This window comes from Cydia pomonella, chromosome 14 (assembly GCF_033807575.1).
Source record: "Cydia pomonella isolate Wapato2018A chromosome 14, ilCydPomo1, whole genome shotgun sequence".
In the NCBI taxonomy this organism is placed as follows: Eukaryota; Metazoa; Arthropoda; class Insecta; order Lepidoptera; family Tortricidae; genus Cydia; species Cydia pomonella.
Window position 1 is genome coordinate 8,415,870 of NC_084716.1, and position 27,523 is coordinate 8,443,392.

The following is a 27,523-nucleotide window of genomic DNA, read 5'->3' on the forward strand; positions in this document are numbered from 1 at the left end:
CACTTCCACCCCTGGAGCATTTAGCTCTAACGACTCCTCTCTGGACGGCCAATGAAGGCAAGCCAGAGCTGAGAGTCCTGCGGGTCCCCTTGGGGTCCACTCCGACCGACGAAGACACGCCGGAGACGGAGACCCTGACCGACTCTCGGGAGTACTCGGGTCCGTGGGGTCGTTACTCCCCAACAGCTCGCCACAAGCTGCCCTATTATTATTGCGGTGTGAAAGTTTCTCTATTTTAATAATACGCAATTTTATTGTTAATCTAACTCATGATGACGATTATTTGTTGAAACTTACAAACAATTAAAATTTAAAAACATGATATCTGCGATCCCGGGTCCCGGGCACGCACAGCCTTCTCGCTCAGTCGCTCACGCTCTTACGCTCAGTGAGAGTGAGAAAAGGACCTGAACCCACGGGGCCTTAAGATCCTCTCCTTAAGATCCTTTGTTTGACACGTAGGCACACCGTGTATTCGTCCATGATTTCTCAATTGCTAAATTTACCCTTCACGGTCAAAATTGATAGTTTCACGATACAGCATCTCTCTATAGATGTTCGACATTTATTGATTGCGCATAATACCTAATTATCTGTATTTTAACTATGAAACAAGTTACGGTAAAAAAAAATTGTTACACACATTTTTATTCCTGACTGTACTTTTCATATGCATGTCTATCAAGTACTTCTCGAGACCTTTATAATGAGCCTAAATTCGAAGTGTTTGTGCTCTTCGAGGAGTTCCTTTCGCTATCTTCCGACTGCATTATCAGATCAGCTCCATGCAGTAGCGGCCTTAACCTTCACCGGCGGGGCCCCGCCGGGCGACCCTTGTAAACATCTGCTCGGCGAGGCCCCTGTAAACATGTAATCGGGTTGATGCGAGGCCCTCGCTAGCGCAAGGCCCCGGGCGACTGCCCTGCTCGCCACCCTCTAAGGCCTAATATTATTGCATTGTCATCGGAATCAATCAACCTTTTCTCTTTCTTTCATTCAGGAAGTACACATTTAAGTCAGATAATTTGAATCAAACATGGAAAGAAATAATTTTACGCAGTGAAGCTAATAAATAAAAGTGTGTAATAATAAAAGAGTATAACAATGCGATTTATCGCAATAATTTGATTTGATTGATGCAATTTATCTGCGGCATTTATGCCTCAAATTGCCCACAGATAAATTATTAATGGTGACAGATTCGGCTGCAATGATTCGCCATTAAAATGGAAGGTAAACTGGAAATAGGTATATTTTTTTATTCAGTGGTGCGCTTCATGTTTGCAACGAACAGACGAATCGTCTGATGGTAAGCGATTACCGACGTCCATAGACACTCGCAACAACGGAAATACCGTAGGCGTCAGTTCCTTCCTCAGTTTATCTGATTGGGTAGCATGTTAAAATAGTATGTTATATTCGTAGTGCAATAGGTTGTCGCTAAATAATAAAAATAATGGCGACACCTAAATTTAAATTGAACCAACCTGTTTCAGTTCCATTTCCAAAATATAGTACATATAACCAAAGTATGGCTAAGCGCCGTGTCACTAGAAATATAAAGATATATGAAATGCATCAGGTAGGTTTTGTTTTAGTTATAAATATGTATGTATGTATTTTTGACTTCCCGCTTTTTTCTAGTAGAAGATGTTTAAATAATGGGTACATGTTTCAAAAAAAAAAAAAATTTACGTGACTTCATGTAGTTCATATTCTTATCAAAAGATATGATGCAAAGAAAAGTTAAATATAAAAGCGAAATCAGAAATGATGAGAAATGATGAGGATGAGAAATAAATAATGTAATCTTACCTTCTATGTCATATATTTTATTAATGGAGTCTTCCGAATATAACAATTATTATTTTCTGATAATACCTACAGTGCTGATGAAGCATTTATAAAAAAAAACTGCGATAAACTATTCAATTGTGCTGCCCTCTTTGTATTTATAACAATAACCATTAGGTATGTTACAAACTTCAAACAGTACTACTACCTACTTATGAGATAATCCAATAGATGGCAAAGAGTAGCTGTTTTCACCTCATCATAATAATAATACATCGTAATTCAAAAAAATTTAAGTTCACAAAAATAAAATCATAAAAAATATGTCTTAATTCTTATAACACAATAATTCACATCAGTTTAAAAGAAACACTTGTGCTGGCATAATGTAACCGGCAACACTCCCAATGCCAGTTTATAAAAAAGTTATACACAAACATGGTGGATCAGCTGTTTTCATATTTCTCGGGCCGCATTTTGTTTTTATAAACCGCGTATTGTTATGGTGCCATAGCCATGTGTGAATTAAAATGGGCTCTATCGCATCGGTGCTGCAATGGCATTGTCAGACGTGCGGCCAGATCAACCCAACCGAGAGTGTAAAGTGTTTAAAATGTTCCACCAAACGGGTCTCAAGTCATGACAGTGAAGATTCCAAACGCTATTATACTAAAGATTCGTCCTCAGAGCATACGATTCGAACAGAAAAAAGCGAAGGAACAACTCCAGGATCGGAAGCTATCGCTATACCATCAATCTCTAATATCAATAGGTAAGAAAATTTGTTTATGTATTGACTCGTAGGTTTTCATTGTTGGTAATGTCAGTCCAGTATCGATTTTTCTTGACCCGTATTTTAAGGTTATATTTCTATTGTATTTCATTGTTGGTAGGGTTAAACGGAAGTTCATTAGCTTAATTAGCAATTGACAATGCTTTTCGTGCTGGTGTATGTCATGATTATTAAGAATTTGTCGGTTGTTTCGCCATGGATACTGCATTGATTGGTAGGTATTTGATCGTATCTTTTGTGGTACCTAGTACCTACTGTAGCTTTTGATCGTGCTTTGTGTGACTGAAAAATCGAGTAAACAAAGGAACTGAAGAGGTGCGCGTACAGTAATTAATTGCTTTTTTCAGTGTATACATTAAAAATACTTTCAATAATAATAATCATCTTAAACAAACTAAATATTTTTAGCAAATTACTTGTTAAGTTTAGTTTTGCTTATTGAATATGAACAGGAGCCCTAAGATTGGATCAACCATTATATAGTATATAGCTGATGAGATATATTATTCTTTTTTAATGCATCATCTATTTCCACTTGCTTAGCAAAATAAGTAAAACAGTTTTTGTGTGATATAAAATATTAATGCTTCTAAGACATGAACATTTCTTTAATAAAGTAAAATGAAAATTGTATTTTAATTTTTTTTTACTTATCTTGTTTTTTGTTGATATTCTTTAAGATACTGTTCTGCCCTTAAGATTAGGCCAGCATGAAAACAAGTACATTTTTTCTGACATGTTTTAAAAGAATATTTTAGTCTACTCAACCCATGATTGCTACAGTGTATAAGTCATTTGTTGGAAGGTCCTATGTGATTCACTGTCAAAAATTGGTTTTGTTGATAGTGAGAAATTTGTATGTGTAGTACCTAACCTGAACAACAACCTTTTAAACTATTATCCATCTTTTGGCTCTCGGCAAGGTTAAAATTTTGTTAGTTGTCCCTTTCCGGGATGATAACTTGCCAAAATATTATCACTGACTGTAGTTTTCTTTCTACAGGCAATTAATGTGTAACGCATTCTTATTTGCCAGATGACTTAATGCGATAGTTGTCCCTATAGTAAAGAATAAAACAGGAGATCTGTCCAATATCAATAACTATAGGCCGATATCACTTGAAACTATAATAGCCAGGCCTCGGAGTATTTTTAGCACGATAAGACTAAAGTGAGCTATGGAGTCGTTGTTAACTTTAAAATTAAAGTCATACTCATCCTCATTAATTTAATTAATAAAATAAAATAATAACTATACAAAAATACACCACCATCCTCATTGACGAATAACAAATGCAGGTACTACAATAAATCCATAGAACACATAGAGTAGGAATGAGTTCTTCATAATCTTCACGTGGTATGAATTTGCAGGTACTACAATAAATCCATAAAACATGTAGCGTAGGAATGAGTTCTTGATAATCTTCACGTGGTATGACGTCGTGTACATTGTTCATTTCATCAATCCGGTTGTACATTTTCCCATGTTCTCTGGAGTGAAACATGTTCTATGTTGGTTAAAAATCCACTTATAACTCGAAAAAGATCTTTCTACGTCGACTGAAGTTAAAGTAGCATGTTATAGAACTTCCTCAAATTGTTGTGAGCTTGCCATTAAGGTCTTCGCACACTATATCAATTCCACACCAACTCAACTCACTTTTGGTTCAGCTTAGTGGACGACGAGTGGACGACGCGTAGACCACCCGACAGTTACCTAAATGTTAAACTTGTACTGTAGGACATACAAGATAAGGCTTTAATTTCAATATTTAATTTTGAGTCGAGTGGCTGTTGAGTTGTAATAGTGTGCTAAGACCTTTATTCGTATTTCATTAATATCCGGGTCCCTTTCAAGAACTTTTTGTGATATATCTGTAATTGTGTCAAGGCCAAAACATGTTCAAAATTGTGTAATATCGTCTATTATTTGAAACGCTTGCTTTATTGGAAACTAGTACCTACACTGTAATTTTCATATAATATAATCAACAATAACTTGATAATTTCTTTAATACTCGTTTGGTATGTCTATATCCCGAAATGCGGTATGAGCGTTTGCTATTGCGATGGCTTATTTTCTTGGATATTGATTATATTTTTATAACGTAAAATTTAATTACATATATGTAAACAGTATTACATATAAGTCGTCAGAATAATTTAAAACGATCCGGACGTAATTAATCAATGAGGATGAGTATGAGTATGACTTTCACTTTATTGTTAACAACAACTCCATAGCTCAATTTAGTCTTACCATGCTAAAAATACTCCGAAGCCTGATAATAGCTAAGGTATTTGTTAGTGTGCTTAATATGCGATTATACGAGTACATGGAATTAAATCATAACCAGTTTGGTTTCAGACAAGGATTATCCACAGAAAATGCAATATTGGCTCTTAAGCACGCTATCAAGTATTATGTAGATAGAAATTCCCCTGTATATGCCTGCTTCCTGGACCTATAAGATTTTATGGAAGAAAGTTGAAGACATTAAACTTCCATCTGGACTGATCAGCATTTTCAGGTACTGGTATGGAAACCAAGTCAACTGCGTTAGATGAGCGGATGCGCCTTATAGGTTGGAGTGTGGGGTGAGACAGGGGGGGTTGAGTTCACCCACTCTATTTAACCTCTATATGAACGAGCTGCTGGATGCGCTTGGCAGAATGCATATCGGATGTCATATTGCCGATCTCTGCCTTAATAGTTATGCAGACGATATGGTTCTGCTAAGCGCATCTATTGGCTGTGTACGTAGGTTGCTAGAGGTACCACAAAGTTGAATTCCTAAAATGTTGGATTTGGAAAAAGTTGAATTTGCAGCATGTTGAATGTTAAAATATTGAATTTGCATAATGTTGAGATCTCTTTATGTCCAAATTGCATAAAGTTGAATTTGCAGTTTGTTGAATCCTAAAATGTTGAATTTGCAGAAAGTTGATTTTGCGGTATGTTGAATCCTAAAATGTTGAATTTGCATAAAATTAAATTTGCGGTACCTACAGAGTGTAGCAAAGGTCCCGGGCGATACTTTAACAGCTGATAGACTTAATGTACCTAAGTACGATACAAGTGGAAAAATTTCGTAATTCGAAAAAAGTCACTTTGTAGGTGCATTTTCGATCAACTGTTCCATACAAGGTAAAAAAAATTGAGTTTTGATTATTTTACGCTTCCATAGCAATCAGGGTATTGACCTTGTCAGTTGTTGAAGTATTGCTCAGGACTTTTGTTACATGCTGTATAGCTTCGGGGCATATTTAAGTTCCAAGACTCCACTGGTAAGCTTTACCGACGCATAATGCCAAGCTAATTTTTTTTTTTTTTTTAATATACTTTATTCATGTAGGCCTAGCAACAAGCACTTATGAATAGTAAGACAGTATTACATATAATTATCTTAATCTAATTATCAGAGCAATTTATTGATGTTGTAAATATTATTCCATATATAATACTAATGAATATAATAATAAATTTAATACTAAAACTTTCACAAAATATAGTCATACAAAAAAAATGTATAAAAAATACTAGTCTAGATTGTTTTTAGACAAAATTCTAGATGTCAAACAAATATAATAAAAACAACAAAGTAAATACATTCATTGGAATATCCATTTCATCATCATTTTGAAATGTAAGACATGAAGTAAATAAAACATTACATACTCATAGTATTATCATCTTATCAAAAGAAGGTTTGCAGTACTTCTTGTTCATCTTTAGTCATCATAAACATTATAGCATAGGTAGATATCAAACTATACTTAGTCGTGTTTTGTTTTGTGAAAATGAGGAAAGTGTCTTGGATCATTTTAAATTAGTACCTATGTATTTGGGTATTTTTTTTAACGTTGTCCCCCCACTTTTTTTATTTCTTTATTTAAACTTTTTTGCACAATACAGAAGTATAAATGGCGGACTTCATACTTTGAAACATTCTCTGCCAGTAAACTAATGGAGTAAACCAGAAAGATTAAGTAGGTGCAGGGTCTTTAGTGTTAAACGGTATTTGGTTTATTTGGAAATTTTAATTTTTATATTTATTTATTTATTATTATTATTTCTTAAGCAGGCAGGCAGTTATGAAAAATAATGACGCCTGTATCCAAAGATAATCAAAACAGTTATCATCAACAAGTATTAGATCTGTTTGTCTAATCGATTCTTGAATTGGTTAACATTCTGAACCGAAACCAAGTCTTCAGGGAGTTTATTTCAAGCCCTCACTACTCGGTTGCTCAGGAAATGTTTGTATGGGTTACTGTGGGACGTAAGGCTGTCTAATTTTAAGTGTAAATATATGGAAATCTTCTTGAGACAATTTTTTTCTCCTATTAGGATCGAAAAAGCTCGCGATTCTAAGTAGAAATCATATAAAAAATACCTTTGGTGAATAACCTCCAGGACCACAAAAAAAACGTCCAGGAACAGAAAGCTGAATTCCTAAAATGTTGAAATCCCGAAATGTTGACTTTCCCAGTATGTCGAAAGTATACATTTTGAGAATTCAACTTTTTAATATTTCAACGTTATAAGAATTCAACATTTTGCGAAACCGAAAAAAAACAACATTCTGGGAAAGTCAACATTTCGGGATTTCTACATTTTAGGAATTCAACTTTGTGGTCCTGGAGGCTATCTCCATACCAAATTTTATCTAAATCGGTTCACCGGATTAAGCGTGAAGATGTAACAAAAGGAACGAACGAATACGAATTGAATACGAATTGTTTCGTCCCACAGCGGATGGTCGTGCGTTGGCTCCGCGCCGGGCCCGACGCGCGCTTGGCGCTGCGCGTGCGGCCTGCGCAACGTGTCCGCCGCGTGGCGCTGCGCGGCCTGCGACGCGCTCGCGCCCCACGCGCCCGTCTACAGGTACTATAGTATGTGCAGCTGTGGAGCGCCAGGCCCGACGCTCTCTTGGCTCGGCAAAGAACTATTGAGGCGAGTTGCACCACGAACTGATCATCTTTAGGCGTGGCGACAGCAGCTGTAATCACTTAGAAAGCTTCCATGGACAGGCGATTTGGTTGGTGCAACCGGCCCTTAATTTGGAAAATCGTTTGTGTTAGTAGAAATGTAAAGATAAAGCAAGTAGGTTGATGCGCTTCAACCAGTCTCAATTGTCAGCAAAGCTATTAGCCTGGCACCAGCTTGCATACACATTTGACTGTATGCAGTGGTGGTAAGCTAATAGTTTGGCTGACTGTACGACCGTGTGATCGACCAAGGAGACATTTTCAGAATTTTTCCTTGGAAATTTTCATTAGATTCTATGATGTTAATCATGTAATTTATTTTTTAGGCTGTCTGATGACGAGGATCAAGCATCGGGGATGACGGAAAAAGAAAAATCTGCCCAAGGTACCAACTTGTGATCAATATTCACCATTTTAGGCATTTAAACTTATATTAAATATCATATTGGTGGTACAAAATATGCCGTTGGCTTTTTTCTGAAAAGATCTATGTATAATATAATAATATATTTTCTTGAAGAACCTACTCAAGGATTTAGAGTAATCCTGTTGAATGATTTGTAAGCCCTTATTTCTTTTTCCAGATAACACTATGATAAGATCCAACACCCTGGCAGTCCCGTCATATAAGCCTACGACCAACTACGATAGCCGCCGCTTGAATCTCGACGTGCAATCTCTCCGTCTCTCTCCTACCCAGCTGGCCGACCAGACCCACGGAGTAACGCGATCCCTTTCCCACGGCTCCGTCATCAACTCGCAGCCCAAATGGTGGAAGCTAGATGAAACTAGAGGCACGATCAATCGGCCGACTAGTTTGATGGTCTCCGAGAGATACGGATACACATCCCAAACGAATCCTAGAGAGAGTTTCTTAAGGAGTTTGCACACAGTCACAAGAAGACCGAAGAAGTGCGAAAGCAAATCCAATTGGGAATTGAATTACGTTAAAGATTACCAGAGAGAGCAGAGCAGAGCGCTCCATTTGAAAAAGTGGGCGTGCAGCAAGTGTACTTTAGAAAATTCTGGAATCAGAACCCATTGTGAAGCTTGCCTATCGCCGCGAGTGTCTCCTTTATCAAGAATTTCTAATACTAGGGGTCTAAGTGTGACTACGCTTGGGAGACATGAGACGGCGAATCGGGAAGGGGCTACTTCACTACCTACCTCAGGTGGTGTGATGATCACAGTTCCCGATTGGCCCCAAACTGGTGCTACGACTTTAGGCTCTTCATTCCGAAGATCAATAAGCGCTCAGAACTCTCCAGAAATTCGGCCCACGTACAGACGTTCGTTTTCAGAACAGACTACAGATTCTCGTCCTATCGGGAAGATAATCTCTAGTAGAAGAAGCTTGAACGACTATCAAAAATCTTTAGCTAGTTATTGCGGCAGCTTGCCTAAGAAACCTGAAGAAAAATCGGAAAAGAAGGAAGATAACTCAGAGTTGATAGACAAGGAATGTAGTTGGGATACCAACGCCGAAGGAGTGATATACGCTTTGCCTAATAAAGGGAAGTATAAAGACTTAAATCTGCAGCTGCAAGTCAATAATAACGGGACTAGATATTCGTACGTCTCTGTGCAAGATACGAAGACAGTCATGAGTAATTCACAGAACGAAGCTTTGTACTCCAATGATATTGGTGACGGAGATTATGCGAGGATAGATGAGTTATTAGGTGCTGAGAATTGTATATCGCCGGTCAGCGAAGCGAGTAATATACGAACTTCTCATATAGGGTCTCAAAGTGTGTTCAATATGCTGCCGTCGGTGGGGAAGGTGTCGCAGCCGAGAGAGATGACCAATGTGCCTTCGACTCAACCGTCGCCGCAGCAGCCGCAGCCGCAGAACTCGTAAGTTTAATTTAATCTTTAAAAAAGAAGAAGATATTAATTTTGTCTGGCACCTTTCGTTTCTTCAATGATGTTCGGCTCGGACAACAGATTTTCCATCTCCTGGTTCCTGCGAAGTCTCCAGGTTCCATCCTCTCCACGTGTGGACGTGTGGTGCGCCGATGGCTCGGGCACATAGTCCGGATGGGTGAGGATCGGGCAGTCTGGAGGGCGTACTCTGGAGTTCCAAATGGCCGAAGACCGTCTGGACGCCCTAAGTACGGCTGGAGAGATGAAGTGCAAAAAGACCTTAGCGAACTCGGCGCCGTCGACTGGACAGAAACGGCTTTGGACAGAGAAGCATGGCGGTCTTTGGTGTCGGAGGCCACGATCCACTTCGGGTCACTGCGCCACAGCAGTAAGTAAGTAAGAAAGTAAGTATATTAATTTTGTTTCTTCCTACCAAACAGGAATGTCGAATAGGGACAAAGGTTTATCAACGGTTTATGAATAACGCAATTGGTTTAAGCGCATTATATTTGTAAACCTTCCTATTAAATTTGCCAGTACCGGATATTGCCACCTCGTCTTTATAAACTACCTCGCCCCGCTCGCTTACCAAACCGTGTCCATTCCAGACAATCGGACCGAATGTGGCAGTGTTCGTCGTGCTGGTTCGCGTACAACGCGTGGTGGGCGCGCTCGTGCGACGTGTGCCGCGCGCGGCGCGGGCCCGGCGCGCCCGTCACCGTCACCCGCCACGACACTAACAGGTATTTATCGGTGTCAAGTCGATATTGATAGCACCGTCGATACTTTCACCAGGTGACACCTGTCCATATTGTGTGCTGCATGATCCGGACAGTCGCAGACGTCATTCACATCAAAATCATTGTTGTCGCCGTCATTATCGTCACGAGACGAAAACGACGTCAAGTGAAAAATTGTACATACATGAACATTTTCTCTCCGGTCGTTATCACTACTTTCACAACCAGTCGCGTCGTCTATAAAAATTATATTTTTGCAACCAACTGCGATTCAACACAATTTCTTCCTTAATATCAACTAGGCATCCTAATTATTAAGTTCCGTAGCCAGCTGCGACAAAAATGTTTTTTTATCTAATAAGTGTATTGTTACAGTTCCAGGCCACCGAATGCGAATTCGAACCCGGAGCCTAGCGGTAGCAAGGCGGAGGCGAATAGCAATGTGCCGCCGACTAAGAAGCTTACTGTGCCTATCGCCTCGTTGGATCACGATCTGAATAGCGACGAGCTACTATTTGCAGTCGGTATGATAATAAACTATGTATACTATCTTTAAAACCAAAAGGAGTTGTTCACAACAGAGCCGTTTGCTTGAACTTACAATTTTTTAACTAAAGTTAAAATGTAATAATTATTTTCCGTTATGTAATTAAGGATATGATTTAAATATTTGCCACTGTTGGTTAAGCTTCAGTAGAGAAGTGGAATAACCCAAGGCGGTAAGCGGTAAATTTTTCCGTGATTTGATACTGTGTTTCGGACTGCTTTATATTGTTTCCATATCTTGCTCAGTGAGACAGTTCATAATTGTCAATAAAAGGGTTATTCCAGCGAAGACACCATAGGTGAAAAATTCATAAGCTGTTTTATATTGAAATCAATATCTAGAGGAAAGTTCATGAATCATATTTTTAGGAATCAATAAGTTTGATTCGCTTTTTAATCGTTTTTGCATTTTAATCATTTTTTAACGTGCCTAGGTATAGTATTAGTTTGAGCATGCCGTCACAAGGTGCTGTCCCACCCGTCACAAGTTATGAGAAACATTTTTTTTTTACAAATTGCATAAATTATACTTGCACCTAATTCAGCCCATCTCACAAACAATATATAAAGGAGTTGTTTAATAAATGTTTAATAGTTTGTTACAATTTGCGAAGTGTCTCAGTACCCTCACAGAGGACATTTGATGTCCCTCCCGTCACACTTGTAATGCCATCTATTTCTTATAATAATAAAAAAAACATTTTTTCTACTCGTCGACTGTAATGGTTGAATTAAGATTTCGTATACCAAACTAAAATTGGGTACTTTTCATGTATGGGCTCCAAACTCAACTATAATATTCATTTCGAAACGGTTTAGTCAACTATAATGAAATGGACCAATCACAGCTCGCCGCGGTCAAGACGACGAAACAAAACGATAGCTCAAATTAATTATTTATTTTAGGTTGTATAGTAGAAACAATTGCTTCATAAGTCATAAACGCACATGTGACACCCTTAATATAGCAACATCCATAGACTACGAAAACCGCTTCCCATTGCTTGTTAGTCTCCATAGGCTACGGTGGCCAAAATCGAGAAAAAACTGTCTAAAAATTGAATGTAGCAAGGAGCAAGTACCAGGGCGTCATGAGTTACGAGAAGGTGTCGTTGACCACCCCGCCGGGTCCCGGCGGCCGGGGCGCGTACAAGTATGAAGGTATCGCGGCTGCTCGCGTATCTTAAATTGCTGTATACTTTTGGATTGTTTACCTGTATGATTTTATTAGCGACATCTCCCGTTCTATTCTTGACTATGGGCACCATCACGGTCTTCATCATGTCGTCAGGTAGGTATGTATGGCTCACGCATAAAGTGAAGAGCATGGCTAACACTCTTGGCAGATGTGCTCCGGCGTTCTGTAAGTGCTCTATACTAAGAGAATCATGTCCCGGTGACTTACCGCGTCGCATGCCCCTCAAGATTGCTGCCACATCCTTCGCTGTGATTCTCACACGAAAGCCTTCCGTTACCCGCTCCACGTGTGGCACCCCCACGCCAGCACCTAGTTCAGACTCGATCCGAAAATGGTTTCTGAAGAGTTCGGCAACCTGCAAGGGATCGCTAACACCCTCGACGCTCACTGGGAGACCAACCTTGGGATTCGGCTTGCTGGTCTGTTTCCAAAAACTAGGAAAATCCTTGTTGAAGTGGTGCGTTGCTATAATATCCATTTTAATTTGTTCAGCATTATCTTGGCACCACTTGAGTTTCCGCTTAAAGGTTTTCCTAGCTTCAACCATTACTTTGTGCAAGGCGCCAACCCTAGGCTTACCATAGGCAACCCAATTTTGAAATGCCAGTCTAAGTTAAAGTGTTATTTTTATTGACTCGTAGAAAAAGTATTGTATACAATAGTGATATAATCAATTTCCGATGTGCAGAGTCCCCGGCGGCGGCGGGCTGGCCGTGCGCGCGCTGCACGCTGCTCAACGACGCCGCGGCCACGGCGTGCGCGGCCTGCGCGGCCTCCAAGCCCCCGCCTCAGCACTGGTAACGGTTCATTGTTTTTCATCACACTTGCTCGAAAAACATCTTATTTCATGCAGATGTGCTGAAGGACAAATGCCTATTTGATGATACAATTTGTGTAGGTATTTTTTAAGAAATTGTCAGGCAAATCACATTTTAAGTTTTATCCCTATTCACCCCGGTTGACGGTATTCATTTATAATTGCAGGTCGTGTAGTTCGTGTACGCTGCGAAATCCGCTGTCAGCAAGTTTGTGTTTGGCGTGTAAAACTCCGCCAGTACCACGGCATGGGGTGCCCGGGCCTTCGACTGAAACTAACCACACCGGTGGAGGTAAGCATGAACAAATTTATCAGAGGTCTGGCCACCATGCTGACAGCTGTCACTTTACAATGATAGTTTATCGTAAATTGTAACTATATGGTTTTAATTATTTTTGAACAAGCAGAAATGTCTGCGAACGATGCTATCAAACTTAGAATAAATTTAAAAGTGGAAAAATTACTGCCTTGGGTTAGACTTGAACTCGCGGCCTCTGGATCGATACTCCAGCGCTCTGCCAACTGAGCCACCCAGACCTCATCCATAGCTAGCAAATGATCTAGGGGACCCTAGCGACATCTACCGTAAGAGCGGTACACTTCTTAAATGGCTACCGGAGTTGCAAGTCATATTGGAAATTCACCAGTTACGATGTGCTACCCATATAAAGTTCAAAATCAGATGGGAAACATAATCCCCTATGGCATAGGGCCTATGCCTTATTCAGATTGCAAAACTTTTGATTGCAGACTTTAGAGATTTATCTCTATTTGGAAAAGTTATTGAGGGTGGCCGATACCTTTGGCGCTTTGTTCCATCCGCTACTACAGCATACTGATGCTTCTGTACAGCAAAAAGTGTTAACCAACGGAGTCGTATTGCATTGTTTGGATTCATTACCTAATAATAGCTAGTTGAACTCATTAGAAAACTAGCCAATTTCCAGTTTCGAAGTCCAATGTAAGTGTATATACTTGTCAGGCTTGCGCCCGCGCAGCCCGTCCCCGCGCCGCGCCGCGCCCGCGCCGCGCCGCGCGCCCTCGCCGCCGCCCGACGCCAAGTGAGATTATACAACTTTTTCTAAAAATCAGACTATCAGAGAACTAGTACCGGACCTGCTTACAACATTTAACGAGATTTAGTTGAGAAATGCTGCCTCCCGTAAGGACGTCTTGTCAGGTTATTCGTTTAAAGATACAAACCAATCTCATCCTTATTGAAAGAAAAATATTACTTTGCTAATCCGCAAAAAGATAACGTGCTAGTAGGAATATCGTTTACGTTTGAATTCAAACTTATGCCATTGTGTTTATTAACTTATGCATTGCCAAAAGTTAACAGAACAGATGCAGGGAAAGGAGCAGAACTCCCTCCCCAGAGTGATTTTTAGTTTTCAACCGTACTAGTAACAAGAAAGTACCTATTATTTTTAGAACGGACAGTAGCACGTGGGCGTGCTCGGAGTGCACGTACGCGAACGTGGGCCCCTCGCTGGCCTGCGACATGTGCCAGTCCCCGCGCGCGCGCCTGCTGCCCGCCGCGCCCAGCCACGAGCTGGACGACGACGACCGCGGTGAGTCACGTGCCATCACCGTGTGCCAGCTGCGGCACACGGCAGCCCCAACCCGGCCGTGCTCGCAGTGCACGTACGCGAACGTGGGCCCCTCGCTGGCCTGCGACATGTGCCAGTCCCCGCGCGCGCGCCTGCTGCCCGCCGCGCCCAGCCACGAGCTGGACGACGACGACCGCGGTGAGTCACGTGCCATCACCGTGTGCCAGCTGCGGCACACGGCAGCCCCAACCCGGCCGTGCTCGCAGTGCACGTACGCGAACGTGGGCCCCTCGCTGGCCTGCGACATGTGCCAGTCCCCGCGCGCGCGCCTGCTGCCCGCCGCGCCCAGCCACGAGCTGGACGACGACGACCGCGGTGAGTCACGTGCCATCACCGTGTGCCAGCTGCGGCACACAGCAGCCCCAACCCGGCCGTGCTCGCAGTGCACGTACGCGAACGTGGGCCCCTCGCTGGCCTGCGACATGTGCCAGTCCCCGCGCGCGCGCCTGCTGCCCGCCGCGCCCAGCCACGAGCTGGACGACGACGACCGCGGTGAGTCACGTGCCATCACCGTGTGCCAGCTGCGGCACACGGCAGCCCCAACCCGGCCGTGCTCGCAGTGCACGTACGCGAACGTGGGCCCCTCGCTGGCCTGTGACACTATTTTTGTTATACCTTGTATAAAAATGTATTGTCATAAGGGGCATCATTCGAAGCGAGAGGTATATATACTCGTAGGGTTGTTCCACGAAAAAGTAAGGCGAGATAAAATTTAATTATGTGCAAAAGCGACACTATGAAATGGTGACTGCGCTACTCTTGTTGCAAAATTACTTGAACAAAAAAATCAGATCTGATAACGAGGTACACACTTGTGCTCGAACATTCGCACGATCATTTCAGAACGGACATAAAATTAATCAAAGTGACCATCATCGTACCATTATACAAATACAAATAATTTATTTAAGAAAGTATTGTACAGTGGTAGCACTTAAGGACGAACTAGGAGTTCCTGTGTTTCAGGCAGAATAGGACAATATTCTGCCTGAAACACAGTACAGTACACAGTAGTGAGTTATGTAATACATTGATATACTTCTAACAGATATTGAATGTTCACAGAGGGCTCGGACAGCGAACGCCAAGAAAGCACGCCGGTGGAGATACTGCGGTTAAGAGAAGAGAGCCACGCGTGGACGCAGTGGCAAGAAGTACTCGCCCAGTGCGCCGCTGTAAGTACTATCATTTATGTAGATAATTAACCATGTGTAAGCCTTATTGTAACGAGATAAGGTCTATGGATGGTTACACAGGTACAAAATGCCCGTTTTGTATACAAAGATCAGAATAGAAAGAGTGCTATGAAAAGAGGTTTTAACATATGCAAAAGTGCATCATTCATCTTGGTGAACAAATACAAAGGCAATAGAACCATTTATAGCTATATATGTTTGTTATTTTTGTGTTTCCCGATACTTAAATAGCAGCCCTCGTAGGTGTTTTCTCTGGGAAAACACGCGTTTTTAAGTTTTTATATGTTTTTTCGAGCAAAGCTCTGGTTTCCCATATATTCACTTCAAACTCTATGACTCTTAAGTTTATCAGTACAACAAGGTACTACTAATCACGTTCTTTTCGACGTTTACTGGGTGGCGCGGCGCGCCGCCAGGCAACACAAGGCCGCAGTGGCTGGGTCGCCATGTGATGTGGGACGTACAGGCAAACAACTAGGTTCGAGTATAAACGTATAATGCATTAATGAACACGTACAAAGCCTTGAATACTATAGTACCTATGCGCATATATGTGTGTGGGTAAGGTGTAGCAGACATTCACACTACAGGGTCGAAGGAGCAACTTATTAAGACGTTATTTTTTACGGTATGGTGTTATGGTTTATATTAAATATGATTTGAAATTTAAAACTGTCTCGCCCATAATAACAATAACTTTGACAGCTGTACTTTAGACCTTATTCAACAGTGGAGCCAAGTAATGAACACAAAAACCCGCTATTGGCTTTAAGGTTCCGTTCGCACTTACGGTTGACGTGTTGTCGCATACCGAAATCGAAGTTTGCGAAACCGTGTTTTCAAGCACAAGTGCTTATGGGCGTATATTCGTTAAACATTCATTCGTTGAACATGTCCCTTGTGTCCAGACGGGCGAGCCATACGTGGACGAGTCGTTCCCCGCGCACCCGCGCTCCCTGTACTACAACGGCAGCGGCGAGAGCGGCGCGGCCGCGCGCTGGCTGCGTCCACACCAGATACACGTGGACGGCTCCCACCGCCTGCCCTGGCGCGTGTACCGCGACCCGCGCCCCTCCGACATCTCGCAAGGTGAGTACACACATGCCCTACAACTAACATCTCCCCAGTTACACGTACACAACCTTACCACCAAATCCGTCCGGTCCGCTAGCTCAAGTCATTGCTACCAAACTTTCGACCTGTCGGTTCAAGTCGATGGAGGAATGGACCATTCCATTGAATTGCCTACCGTGTCCCGTATGAATAAGATTTTTATTGAGATCTTACGTATTTTGATAGACGATAAAACTTAGTTAAAGGTAGTTTGGCATTTTTGATTATGAATGAAGGCGCATTGTAATATGTGTTGATAGGTGTAATAGACTATTGAAATTAAACCAGTGAGAATTCATGTCCTACAGGTGCGTCCAGATCTGAAGAATGGACGCAAACAGCTCGAACACTGCTTGCTCGCTGCACATCCTACTCCTAAACCCGCTTTTTTCAATTGGTTCGCGAAAAGCGCGCGCATGCACCTCCGCCGCGAATGCGCTAGATCTGGACGCACTTTATCAAACATGTACCTTGTTTCAGGTGTCCTAGGCAACTGCTGGCTTCTGTCAGCGCTGGCGGTATTAGCAGAGCGCGCATCTTTAGTTCGAGGTGTGGTTGTTAGAGGCGAACCCAGCGTGGGGGCCTATCAGCTACGACTATGCAAGGTAATGCATAAATATTGGCTTCAGTGGCAGTTGTGTATGTATACAAAGCACCCACGTGAAACCGAAGGATTTTAACCATGCTATTATGTGGCCAAGGGAACTCCTTGGCAACTGTTGGCTTCTGTCGGCGATAGCGGTGTTAGCAGAGCGCGCATCTCTAGTTTGAAGCGTCGTTGTTAGAGGCGAACCTAGCGCTAGGGGCCTATGTGGGAGATTCCAACACGCGCACATTCTTCTTCTTCAACTTAGCGTTTTCTCGGCCTGGCGCCAGGGTCCGCTTTCCTACTTAATCTTCTCCACTTTGCCCGGTCTTTGGCATCCTCAGGTGTGAGATTGTTCTCTTCCATGTCCGCTGTCACGACGTCCAGCCAGCGCTTCTTATGCCTACTAACTAACAAATAACAATAATTTCAGGATGGACGGTGGCTGACTGTCACTGTTGACGACCTACTGCCGTGCAATAAAAAAGGACACCTCGTTTACTCTCAGGTTAGAAATAACTTGTCCGTTGGACACAAAGAGCAGATAATTTACTGCTTATGTTATGATTAATTTTTTTTCGTTTTGTATAACGGTGCGTCCAAATCTGGCGAATACGCCGCTAGTGCCCCTTTGGTACTACACGCGCACTAATATACGAGCAGTTATTATAGAGATCGTTTTGTAAATGGTTCCCATTTTCCAGATCTGGACGCATCTTAAAATTTTGGCACTGACGTTGCTTAGTTATTAGGTATTGCTTATTTTTCTTGATCGTTAGGTGTTAACAAAATGTTTTTTACAGGCTAAAAGAAAACAACTGTGGGTACCTCTCATAGAGAAGGCAGTCGCGAAACTACACGGATGCTACGAGGCTCTGGTTTCTGGGAGAGCTATTGAAGGTATATTTCGAAACTCTGTGTAACGCTTATCTTTTTCGAGACTGTCATTAGCAAAAGTGCTCGTTGGCGAGCAGTAAAAGCAAAATAATCTAAGCAGCGGTCATTGAGGCCGCTCGTGTACGTTTGCATTTATATCACATGAATGTCACACTCCACGCCCCACTCCAATGTCCACTCGGTTTATACACTTAATAATAGTGATTAGGGGCCAAAACCATGATGCGACGTCGCGTCGGCCACGACATCGTCGTGTCACGTTGCGACGTCGTGTCGTGGAAATTTACGTAAACCGTAAATGTTATTTACTGTATTTATTTCTCTTAGCAGGACAAGAACACTTCAGAATTGCGATTTTTTTAACCTTTTGAACGCTACGCCTATCGCACGCGGCGCGTAATCGTGAACCTTGTCGGTACGCATGAAGGTTGATATTGGGCTGTAGCTGCGCGCGTCATATGACGTCTTTGGCGGTCAAAAGGTTAACATTTCAACTTCATGGTATTGGCGGAATCCTACACGATGTCGTCCCGTTAATCGTACTACGAATCTACGGTACGATAGCTTGTCGTGGATCAATCAATTCACATCGTAGATTTCCACGACACGACCTCGCAACGTGACACGATGTCGCATCGTGCTTCGACATGATGTCGCAACGTATAATTGTGTTTTGGCCCTAATGTCTAAACAGTTTTTAGTGTTCTAACTAAAACGAAAGTTTTTCTTTTAAAACGCTAACATTATATCCAGGTCTATGCACACTAACGGGGGCGCCCTGCGAGTCAGTGTCCCTCCAAGCTGGCGGAGCGGGCGGCGCCGGGGGCGGCGCTCCCCTCGAGCAGCTGGACCGCGACCTGGTGTGGGCGCAGCTGCTGTCCTCGCGCCAGGCCAGCTTCCTCATGGGCGCCAGCTGCGGCGGCGGCAACATGAAGGTCACTGTTGTCTCTCATCTGTCCTGACAAGCGGGCGGCGCGGGGGCGGCGCTCCCCTCGAGCAGCTGGACCGCGACCTGGTGTGGGCGCAGCTGCTGTCCTCGCGCCAGGCCAGCTTCCTCATGGGCGCCAGCTGCGGCGGCGGCAACATGAAGGTCACTGTTGTCTCTCATCTGTCCTGACAAGCGGGCGGCGCGGGGGCGGCGCTCCCCTCGAGCAGCTGGACCGCGACCTGGTGTGGGCGCAGCTGCTGTCCTCGCGCCAGGCCAGCTTCCTCATGGGCGCCAGCTGCGGCGGCGGCAACATGAAGGTCACTGTTGTCTCTCATCTGTCCTGACAAGCGGGCGGCGCGGGGGCGGCGCTCCCCTCGAGCAGCTGGACCGCGACCTGGTGTGGGCGCAGCTGCTGTCCTCGCGCCAGGCCAGCTTCCTCATGGGCGCCAGCTGCGGCGGCGGCAACATGAAGGTCACTGTTGTCTCTCATCTGTCCTGACAAGCGGGCGGCGCGGGGGCGGCGCTCCCCTCGAGCAGCTGGACCGCGACCTGGTGTGGGCGCAGCTGCTGTCCTCGCGCCAGGCCAGCTTCCTCATGGGCGCCAGCTGCGGCGGCGGCAACATGAAGGTCACTGTTGTCTCTCATCTGTCCTGACAAGCGGGCGGCGCGGGGGCGGCGCTCCCCTCGAGCAGCTGGACCGCGACCTGGTGTGGGCGCAGCTGCTGTCCTCGCGCCAGGCCAGCTTCCTCATGGGCGCCAGCTGCGGCGGCGGCAACATGAAGGTCACTGTTGTCTCTCATCTGTCCTGACAAGCGGGCGGCGCGGGGGCGGCGCTCCCCTCGAGCAGCTGGACCGCGACCTGGTGTGGGCGCAGCTGCTGTCCTCGCGCCAGGCCAGCTTCCTCATGGGCGCCAGCTGCGGCGGCGGCAACATGAAGGTCACTGTTGTCTCTCATCTGTCCTGACAAGCGGGCGGCGCGGGGGCGGCGCTCCCCTCGAGCAGCTGGACCGCGACCTGGTGTGGGCGCAGCTGCTGTCCTCGCGCCAGGCCAGCTTCCTCATGGGCGCCAGCTGCGGCGGCGGCAACATGAAGGTCACTGTTGTCTCTCATCTGTCCTGACAAGCGGGCGGCGCGGGGGCGGCGCTCCCCTCGAGCAGCTGGACCGCGACCTGGTGTGGGCGCAGCTGCTGTCCTCGCGCCAGGCCAGCTTCCTCATGGGCGCCAGCTGCGGCGGCGGCAACATGAAGGTCACTGTTGTCTCTCATCTGTCCTGACAAGCGGGCGGCGCGGGGGCGGCGCTCCCCTCGAGCAGCTGGACCGCGACCTGGTGTGGGCGCAGCTGCTGTCCTCGCGCCAGGCCAGCTTCCTCATGGGCGCCAGCTGCGGCGGCGGCAACATGAAGGTCACTGTTGTCTCTCATCTGTCCTGACAAGCGGGCGGCGCGGGGGCGGCGCTCCCCTCGAGCAGCTGGACCGCGACCTGGTGTGGGCGCAGCTGCTGTCCTCGCGCCAGGCCAGCTTCCTCATGGGCGCCAGCTGCGGCGGCGGCAACATGAAGGTCACTGTTGTCTCTCATCTGTCCTGACAAGCGGGCGGCGCGGGGGCGGCGCTCCCCTCGAGCAGCTGGACCGCGACCTGGTGTGGGCGCAGCTGCTGTCCTCGCGCCAGGCCAGCTTCACACAGTACTAATTTTCGATTGTTTAATTGTACGCGACCACTACTTGTCGCAAGTCAGCTGCGACGACGACATGAGGGTGGATGTTATCTTATCAGTCTGTGTATTTGTCGATGACATAGTCCGACTTATAAGGCACTCAACTGTTCGGTTCCGATTTGATTTATTTTGATGTATCTTAGAGAATGGACTAAAATAACAACACTTTTGTTTTAGGTGGACGAAGAAGAATACCAACGCCTTGGCCTCCGACCCCGCCACGCCTACAGCGTTCTTGACGTAGTCGAAGTCGCGGGTCCCATCCGTCTCCTCCGGCTGCGGAACCCCTGGGGCCATTACACGTGGCGCGGTGCGTGGGCCGGGAACTGCCCACGTTGGACCCCTGAGATGAGGAGAGCGGTGCGAGCGAGCGCTCCTAGCGACCCACATCATGACCAAGCTGTATTCTGGATTAGCTTCGAGGATGTTCTCAAGTGAGTACAGGATTTGTGTTTGACATAACCCCTGAGGGACTATATGTGTGTTAGGACCTGATTACTTAAGATGGACTCTTGGTTATGGTGGGCGCTTTTTTAGATGTCTTTAAGTAAGTAAGATCTAAAGTCTGAGAGACCACTGGGGGACTATATGTGGGTTGGTAACTACCCACGGTGGATCCCTATAAGAGCGGTCCCAACCGTTTGCTCCGGCTGCGGAACCCCTGGCGTAGCGTGGCAGTGCGTACAAGCACTCCCAGCGATCCGCATCATGACCAAGCCTTGTTTTGTATCACCTTTGATGATGTCTTCAAGTAAGTACAGGATGTTTGTCCTAGGAGATCCCTGGGTATGCGAGCTAGAAACTGCCTACTCTAAACTCACATTTAAAACACCAACTGCCCTTGCCCTTGGAATTTATTTTTTATAAAGTTTGCAGAATTAATTAGTACGCTGTTTTCAGATACTTTGACTGCATCGACATCTGCAAAGTCCGCGTCGGCTGGCACGAGGTCCGATTAGCAGGTGTACTACCACCCATGTCTTCAACTCGGCACCTCACGTGCTTACTTCTAACCGCCACCCAACCCACCGAGGTGGACTTCACACTGTTTCAGGAGGGACAGAGGTACTGTAACACAACTGCCTTATGATCATGTTATATATGCTGTGATCATCTGCAAGTGTCGCGTCGGCTGAGACGAAATCCGGTTAGCAGCAGTACTACCACCCATGTCTTTCAACTCGGCACCTCACGTGCTTACTTCTCATCGCCACCCAACCCACCGAGGTGGACTTCACACTGTTTCAGGAGGGACAGAGGTTGTGTCACTTTCTCTCTTATGATCTTTCTCTATCTTTTTCTGTCTGCGGTGTGGAGAGCCTTGGGAACTGTGGAGCCAAGAGCGGTGCAGATCTGGTCAGACCAACGTATTCGTATCCGCGGGCTTGGTTTCCGCAACTCGACGTCGTAATTCGCGCCTATTTTGCGTGATGGTGGGTTGACGGCACTACTGCTGCCAACCCAACTCTACCAGGAAGCGTAGCAGACCCTTGATGTTGCCGACGACTTCTGGGAGAGACCCCGGAGAACCGAGTCAGACCAACGTATTGGACTGCGTCTGCGTCCAGGCCTTTTCCCATCTACTTTGCCGATCATAATGAGCTTTTTGAGATTGCCACCTTCTTTTCTTCCATTATGACCGAAGTTTTCGAGGACTCTGTGTAGAAATTCGGTTGAACTATGAGCTATATAGCGGTTAAGCAAAATATAAGGTTAGCGAACGGTATAATACAAAAAGCTGTTCAGGAGATACGGTGGGTAATAACTGATAATATCTTGGAACTGTTAAAGGAACATATAATTTACGCAATCACGTATTACGTATGAATTTCATTTCATTGACACTTGACATTATTGATTTTGTAAATCTGTGGAATTTAGAGAGTCCAACAATTACCTCAATAGCTTTGTGAAACTAATACGAAATCTCATCGAGTCAAAGATTGAGCTTATTGTGGTTTTTCAGAAATTCTGCCAAAAGTCAGCGTTCCCAGTTGGACTTGTGCGTCGTCGTGTTCCGGACGAAATCGGGACCGAACGCTCAAGTCGGAAAACTGGTTGCACATAGCAAAAGACAGGTAAGAACTAGGATAATCTTGATTGTGATTTATGTCGAAAAATTTAATTCTAAAAATGTTGATCGTTTGTTCAAAAATATGATCGTTGTGAGTCACGTAGTAGCTAGTATTTAACCACCTGGATTCGCCTTGTCTAGGAAAGAAAGTGAGACAAAGATGAAGTAATGACATGGTAATTTAGTACAGCTATAAGTGTCGGTCACTCGTGAAGAATACAAGAATGTTTATTCGTTATTATTTCCAGGTCCGCGGCTTCGTGGGCTGCCACAAAATGCTAGAGAAAGGCTTCTACCTCGTGGTGTGCCTGGCCTTCAACCACTGGCACACGGGCCCGCCCTCGGCGCGCGGCGGCTGGCCGCGGCACGTGCTGGCGGCGCACTCCAGCAAGCCGCTGGGCGTGGAGCGGCCGCCGCTGCACGCGCACCTGCTGGCCGACGCCATCATCGGCCTCACGCTGGCCCGCGGGCAGCGCCACGAGGGCCGCCAGGGCATGACGGCCTACTACCTCACCAAGGTACTCTACTCTACTCTACTCTACTCTGTAGCCCAACACAGCCACGCCGCGTTCTGTTACAGCTGGTATCTGCATCAGGAAATACTAACGCGAAGGAACCGAGGGCCGGCAGGGCATGACCGCTTATTATCTCACCAAGGTCATCACACGCTTTTCAATATATATATTAAAAAGTATTTATTTCATTTTTAGGACACGAGAATTACTGTTGTGCCAACAGAGAGTTCCCATTATTAATCAACATTTTCCAAAAAATTCTAAGAACATGTCCAATTTTTTTTTCCGCAACTTTCATATCTGTACCGAGGATATATAGAACGCGATCGCGCCATGAACTGAGAAATCCGAAATTGCGGCATTTTTTCCATTCCTGGTTTTTTTCGTCATATTATCCGAATATTTCATAAGAGATGATAGTTTTACTAGTGTTGTTGTAGCTTTTTGCTCCGACCTAGTTTTTTGCGACTTCCTAACTTAGCAACCAATTCCCTCGACAAGTTTTTCTTCGTCGAAAAACAACTAGTAAATATCGTCCATAAGTTTCGAAAACCTTTTTGGTACGAGCCAGGGTTTATACTCGCGTCCCTCTATTTGGAAGCCTCGCGACTTGACACTAGGGTGCCAGTGTCAATCCAAATATTTGTCGAAAAAAAATGCAAAAGATACTTAAACATTCGGTAAGGATCCTTATCATGCAGCGACAAGGAGCTAATATTTTACTCCTTTGTTACAGGGCTGGGCAGGATTAGTAGTCATGGTTGAGAACCGACACACAGACAAGTGGATCCACGTGAAATGCGACTGCCAGGAGAGCTACAACGTCGTTTCTACGCGGGGCGAGCTTAAAACCATCGACTCCGTCCCACCTCTTCACAGGTACCGACTTTAGGTTTAGTAGTCACGGTCGAGAACCGACACACGGACAGGTGAATCCACGTGAATGTGCAGAGCGTCCATGGAAGAAGAGAAAACAACAAAACACATTCTCCTAGACTGCAAACAGGTAGAAGTATACAGGAACATATACCTAGGGACTCCGTGCTCACTAGAGGAGGCAGTTAGCAACTGAAAATTTTGCTAGGCTTCGTGGAGGAGCTGGGGTGGTTAGATCAGCGCTACTTCGATTCACGCAAAGTACAATGGTTGTCGACTTGCGGAAAATAAAAATCTATGCGTCAAAAATAATAAAATTCTTGCGCGGCGTTAGAATATTTTTGTGTTGTCGTACCTTACAAGGATGATACTAACCAAGAGGGAATTAATTTATATTAATTATTGTTTTGATGCGTATTTGTTGTTAAGATAAGGCACGTCTATACTTTGTATATGTATGTCCGTACATACAAAAGTTTAAACATAATATTAATATGTATTATGTACATACAGACTTTTATAAAATGCCAGTGTTGAATGTTTCTCTGTGTGTTCTTGTGTTTTATTGAATTGTTGCGGTACCATACGTTGCGATAGCATTTTAGCGCTCAAGAAGACATTTTATGTGGGTTTCTGAATTAATAATTTTGTATGGGCTGACATGTTACGCCCACAGAAGCCCGCTGTTGTTCTAAAGCTGTCGAATTCCGCCGAGCGCAGTAAATTCGTTTTTAGCACAGTAGCCGTGGGTCATTTTTGAGCTCAAGTCAATCTTCTATAGTTATTCTAGTTCGTTGCGTATGAGCTCTAACACTCCTAACCGATGCAAACCATCGGGATGTTCGGGGATGCCTGATAATTTACGAAACATCGAATCCGATTGTAACATCAAGTTTAGCGTGTTTTATCAATTGAAAAGAAAAAACATTTCCATCCGTTCCAGACAAGTGATCATAGTCCTGACGCAGCTGGAGGGCAGCGGCGGGTTCAGCATCGCGCACCGCCTCACGCACCGGCTGGCGGCGGGCGCGCGCCTGCAGGACTGGGCGCCGCCGGCCGACGCCGAGCCGCGCCACCGCCCGCCGCTGCCGCGCCGGCTGCACGGGCTGCATGCTCCCCGCCTCATCACCTAGGCTCCAGGCAGGCGACAACAGTCCTGGCGCAGCTGGAGGGCAGCGGCGGGTTCAGCATCGCGCACCGCCTCACGCACCGGCTGGCGGCGGGCGCGCGCCTGCAGGACTGGGCGCCGCCGGCCGACGCCGAGCCGCGCCACCGCCCGCCGCTGCCGCGCCGGCTGCACGGGCTGCATGCTCCCCGCCTCATCACCTAGGCTCCAGGCAGGCGACAACAGTCCTGGCGCAGCTGGAGGGCAGCGGCGGGTTCAGCATCGCGCACCGCCTCACGCACCGGCTGGCGGCGGGCGCGCGCCTGCAGGACTGGGCGCCGCCGGCCGACGCCGAGCCGCGCCACCGCCCGCCGCTGCCGCGCCGGCTGCACGGGCTGCATGCTCCCCGCCTCATCACCTAGGCTCCAGGCAGGCGACAACAGTCCTGGCGCAGCTGGAGGGCAGCGGCGGGTTCAGCATCGCGCACCGCCTCACGCACCGGCTGGCGGCGGGCGCGCGCCTGCAGGACTGGGCGCCGCCGGCCGACGCCGAGCCGCGCCACCGCCCGCCGCTGCCGCGCCGGCTGCACGGGCTGCATGCTCCCCGCCTCATCACCTAGGCTCCAGGCAGGCGACAACAGTCCTGGCGCAGCTGGAGGGCAGCGGCGGGTTCAGCATCGCGCACCGCCTCACGCACCGGCTGGCGGCGGGCGCGCGCCTGCAGGACTGGGCGCCGCCGGCCGACGCCGAGCCGCGCCACCGCCCGCCGCTGCCGCGCCGGCTGCACGGGCTGCATGCTCCCCGCCTCATCACCTAGGCTCCGGGCAGGCGACAACAGTCCTGGCGCAGCTGGAGGGCAGCGGCGGGTTCAGCATCGCGCACCGCCTCACGCACCGGCTGGCGGCGGGCGCGCGCCTGCAGGACTGGGCGCCGCCGGCCGACGCCGAGCCGCGCCACCGCCCGCCGCTGCCGCGCCGGCTGCACGGGCTGCATGCTCCCCGCCTCATCACCTAGGCTCCGGACAGGCGACAACAGTCCTGGCGCAGCTGGAGGGCCGCGGCGGGTTCAGCATCGCGCACCGGCTGGAGGCGGGCGGGCGTCTGCAGGACTGGGCTAAAATGATGTATAGACCAGGACTCCCTAAAATAGAAGGCAGCAGCTGGTTCCACATTGCACACCGCCTCACGCACAGACTGTTTCTTTCCGCGAGTCAGAAGTGATCGCTCGCGGTCCGTAGTTTGAAACCATGACTTACGCTTACCTACTAACCTACCTACCTAACCTACTAACCCTTATTCATAAAACTTGACAAGCCTTAGTTAGTTAATCTATGTTTTTTTTCCCTTTCAGAAATACATAAGTCAAAAACATTGACAGAGACCAGTTGAACAAATATTTTGCTAATACATATGAGCGTTGAGACTGATATAGGCGACGCATATCTCAACGGTCGATTGTAAGATCAGCAAATCGAGAAAATCCTAGGCATACCCCGTTACGCTGGGCTCCTATTTCTGGACAGTATGCCCTTCGGGCATCTCAAACAACCTAACAAACCTATCCTACCTATCTATTGGTTTAGTGTGACTACCGTCAAAACATTGCACAGGAACATTACGATCTGCCTGGTCTTACGATATACAACATCAAATTATTATACACATGCTGACCTAACTCGAGGAGTAATTCAACATTACCATGGGGCAAATGCAACTTTTGGCTCATAGACCAACTTTCCTTGACAGAGAATAATTATTTAACCCTTTGAACGTCCCGCCTGTAGTGTCTAGATGTCTCGAGCGCTCACGTCATGGTGACGTCACTGACAGTTACGGTCAGACGATGTTAGACCGGCGAGCAGAGCGGTCGTATCGCGTGGTGTTTGTGTTGGCGAACCGTTGGAAATACATTATATCGTACGATTAACTGAGGTAAATACATTACTTTACAACGCAGAAAGGTATATAAACTGTAAATGTGCGCGTTGACGTTTTTGGGTTATAAATGAGGTTGACGAGATATAATGGCAAATACTTACTATTAGAAAACTTTGAAATTATTCTTATTCTTTGAACAAACTTTGAAAAACTTCTGCAAAATCAGAGACATTGATCTAATATCGTGCAATAAGTTATTATTGATATAATTTTGTTAAATTA

At 46.0% G+C, this 27,523-nt stretch overlaps 1 protein-coding gene across 1 annotated transcript; it reads left to right on the forward strand.

Annotated features, from left to right (window-relative positions):
• The first annotated feature begins 1,913 nt into the window (after window positions 1–1,913).
• Window positions 1,914–27,384, forward strand: LOC133524848 (calpain-D). The gene is made up of 22 exons (XM_061860998.1): window positions 1,914–2,566; window positions 7,347–7,478; window positions 7,909–7,967; window positions 8,167–9,439; window positions 10,057–10,191; window positions 10,564–10,712; window positions 12,621–12,729; window positions 12,917–13,041; window positions 13,732–13,810; window positions 14,184–14,323; window positions 15,428–15,537; window positions 16,467–16,647; window positions 17,152–17,276; window positions 17,691–17,765; window positions 18,061–18,157; window positions 18,908–19,089; window positions 20,973–21,229; window positions 21,696–21,860; window positions 22,762–22,873; window positions 23,118–23,387; window positions 24,121–24,263; window positions 25,204–27,384. The coding sequence occupies exons 1-22, from the start codon at window positions 2,325–2,327 to the stop codon at window positions 25,391–25,393; spliced, it is 4,350 nt and encodes a 1,449-aa protein (XP_061716982.1). The 5' UTR covers window positions 1,914–2,324; the 3' UTR covers window positions 25,394–27,384.
• The last annotated feature ends 139 nt before the right edge of the window (window positions 27,385–27,523 follow it).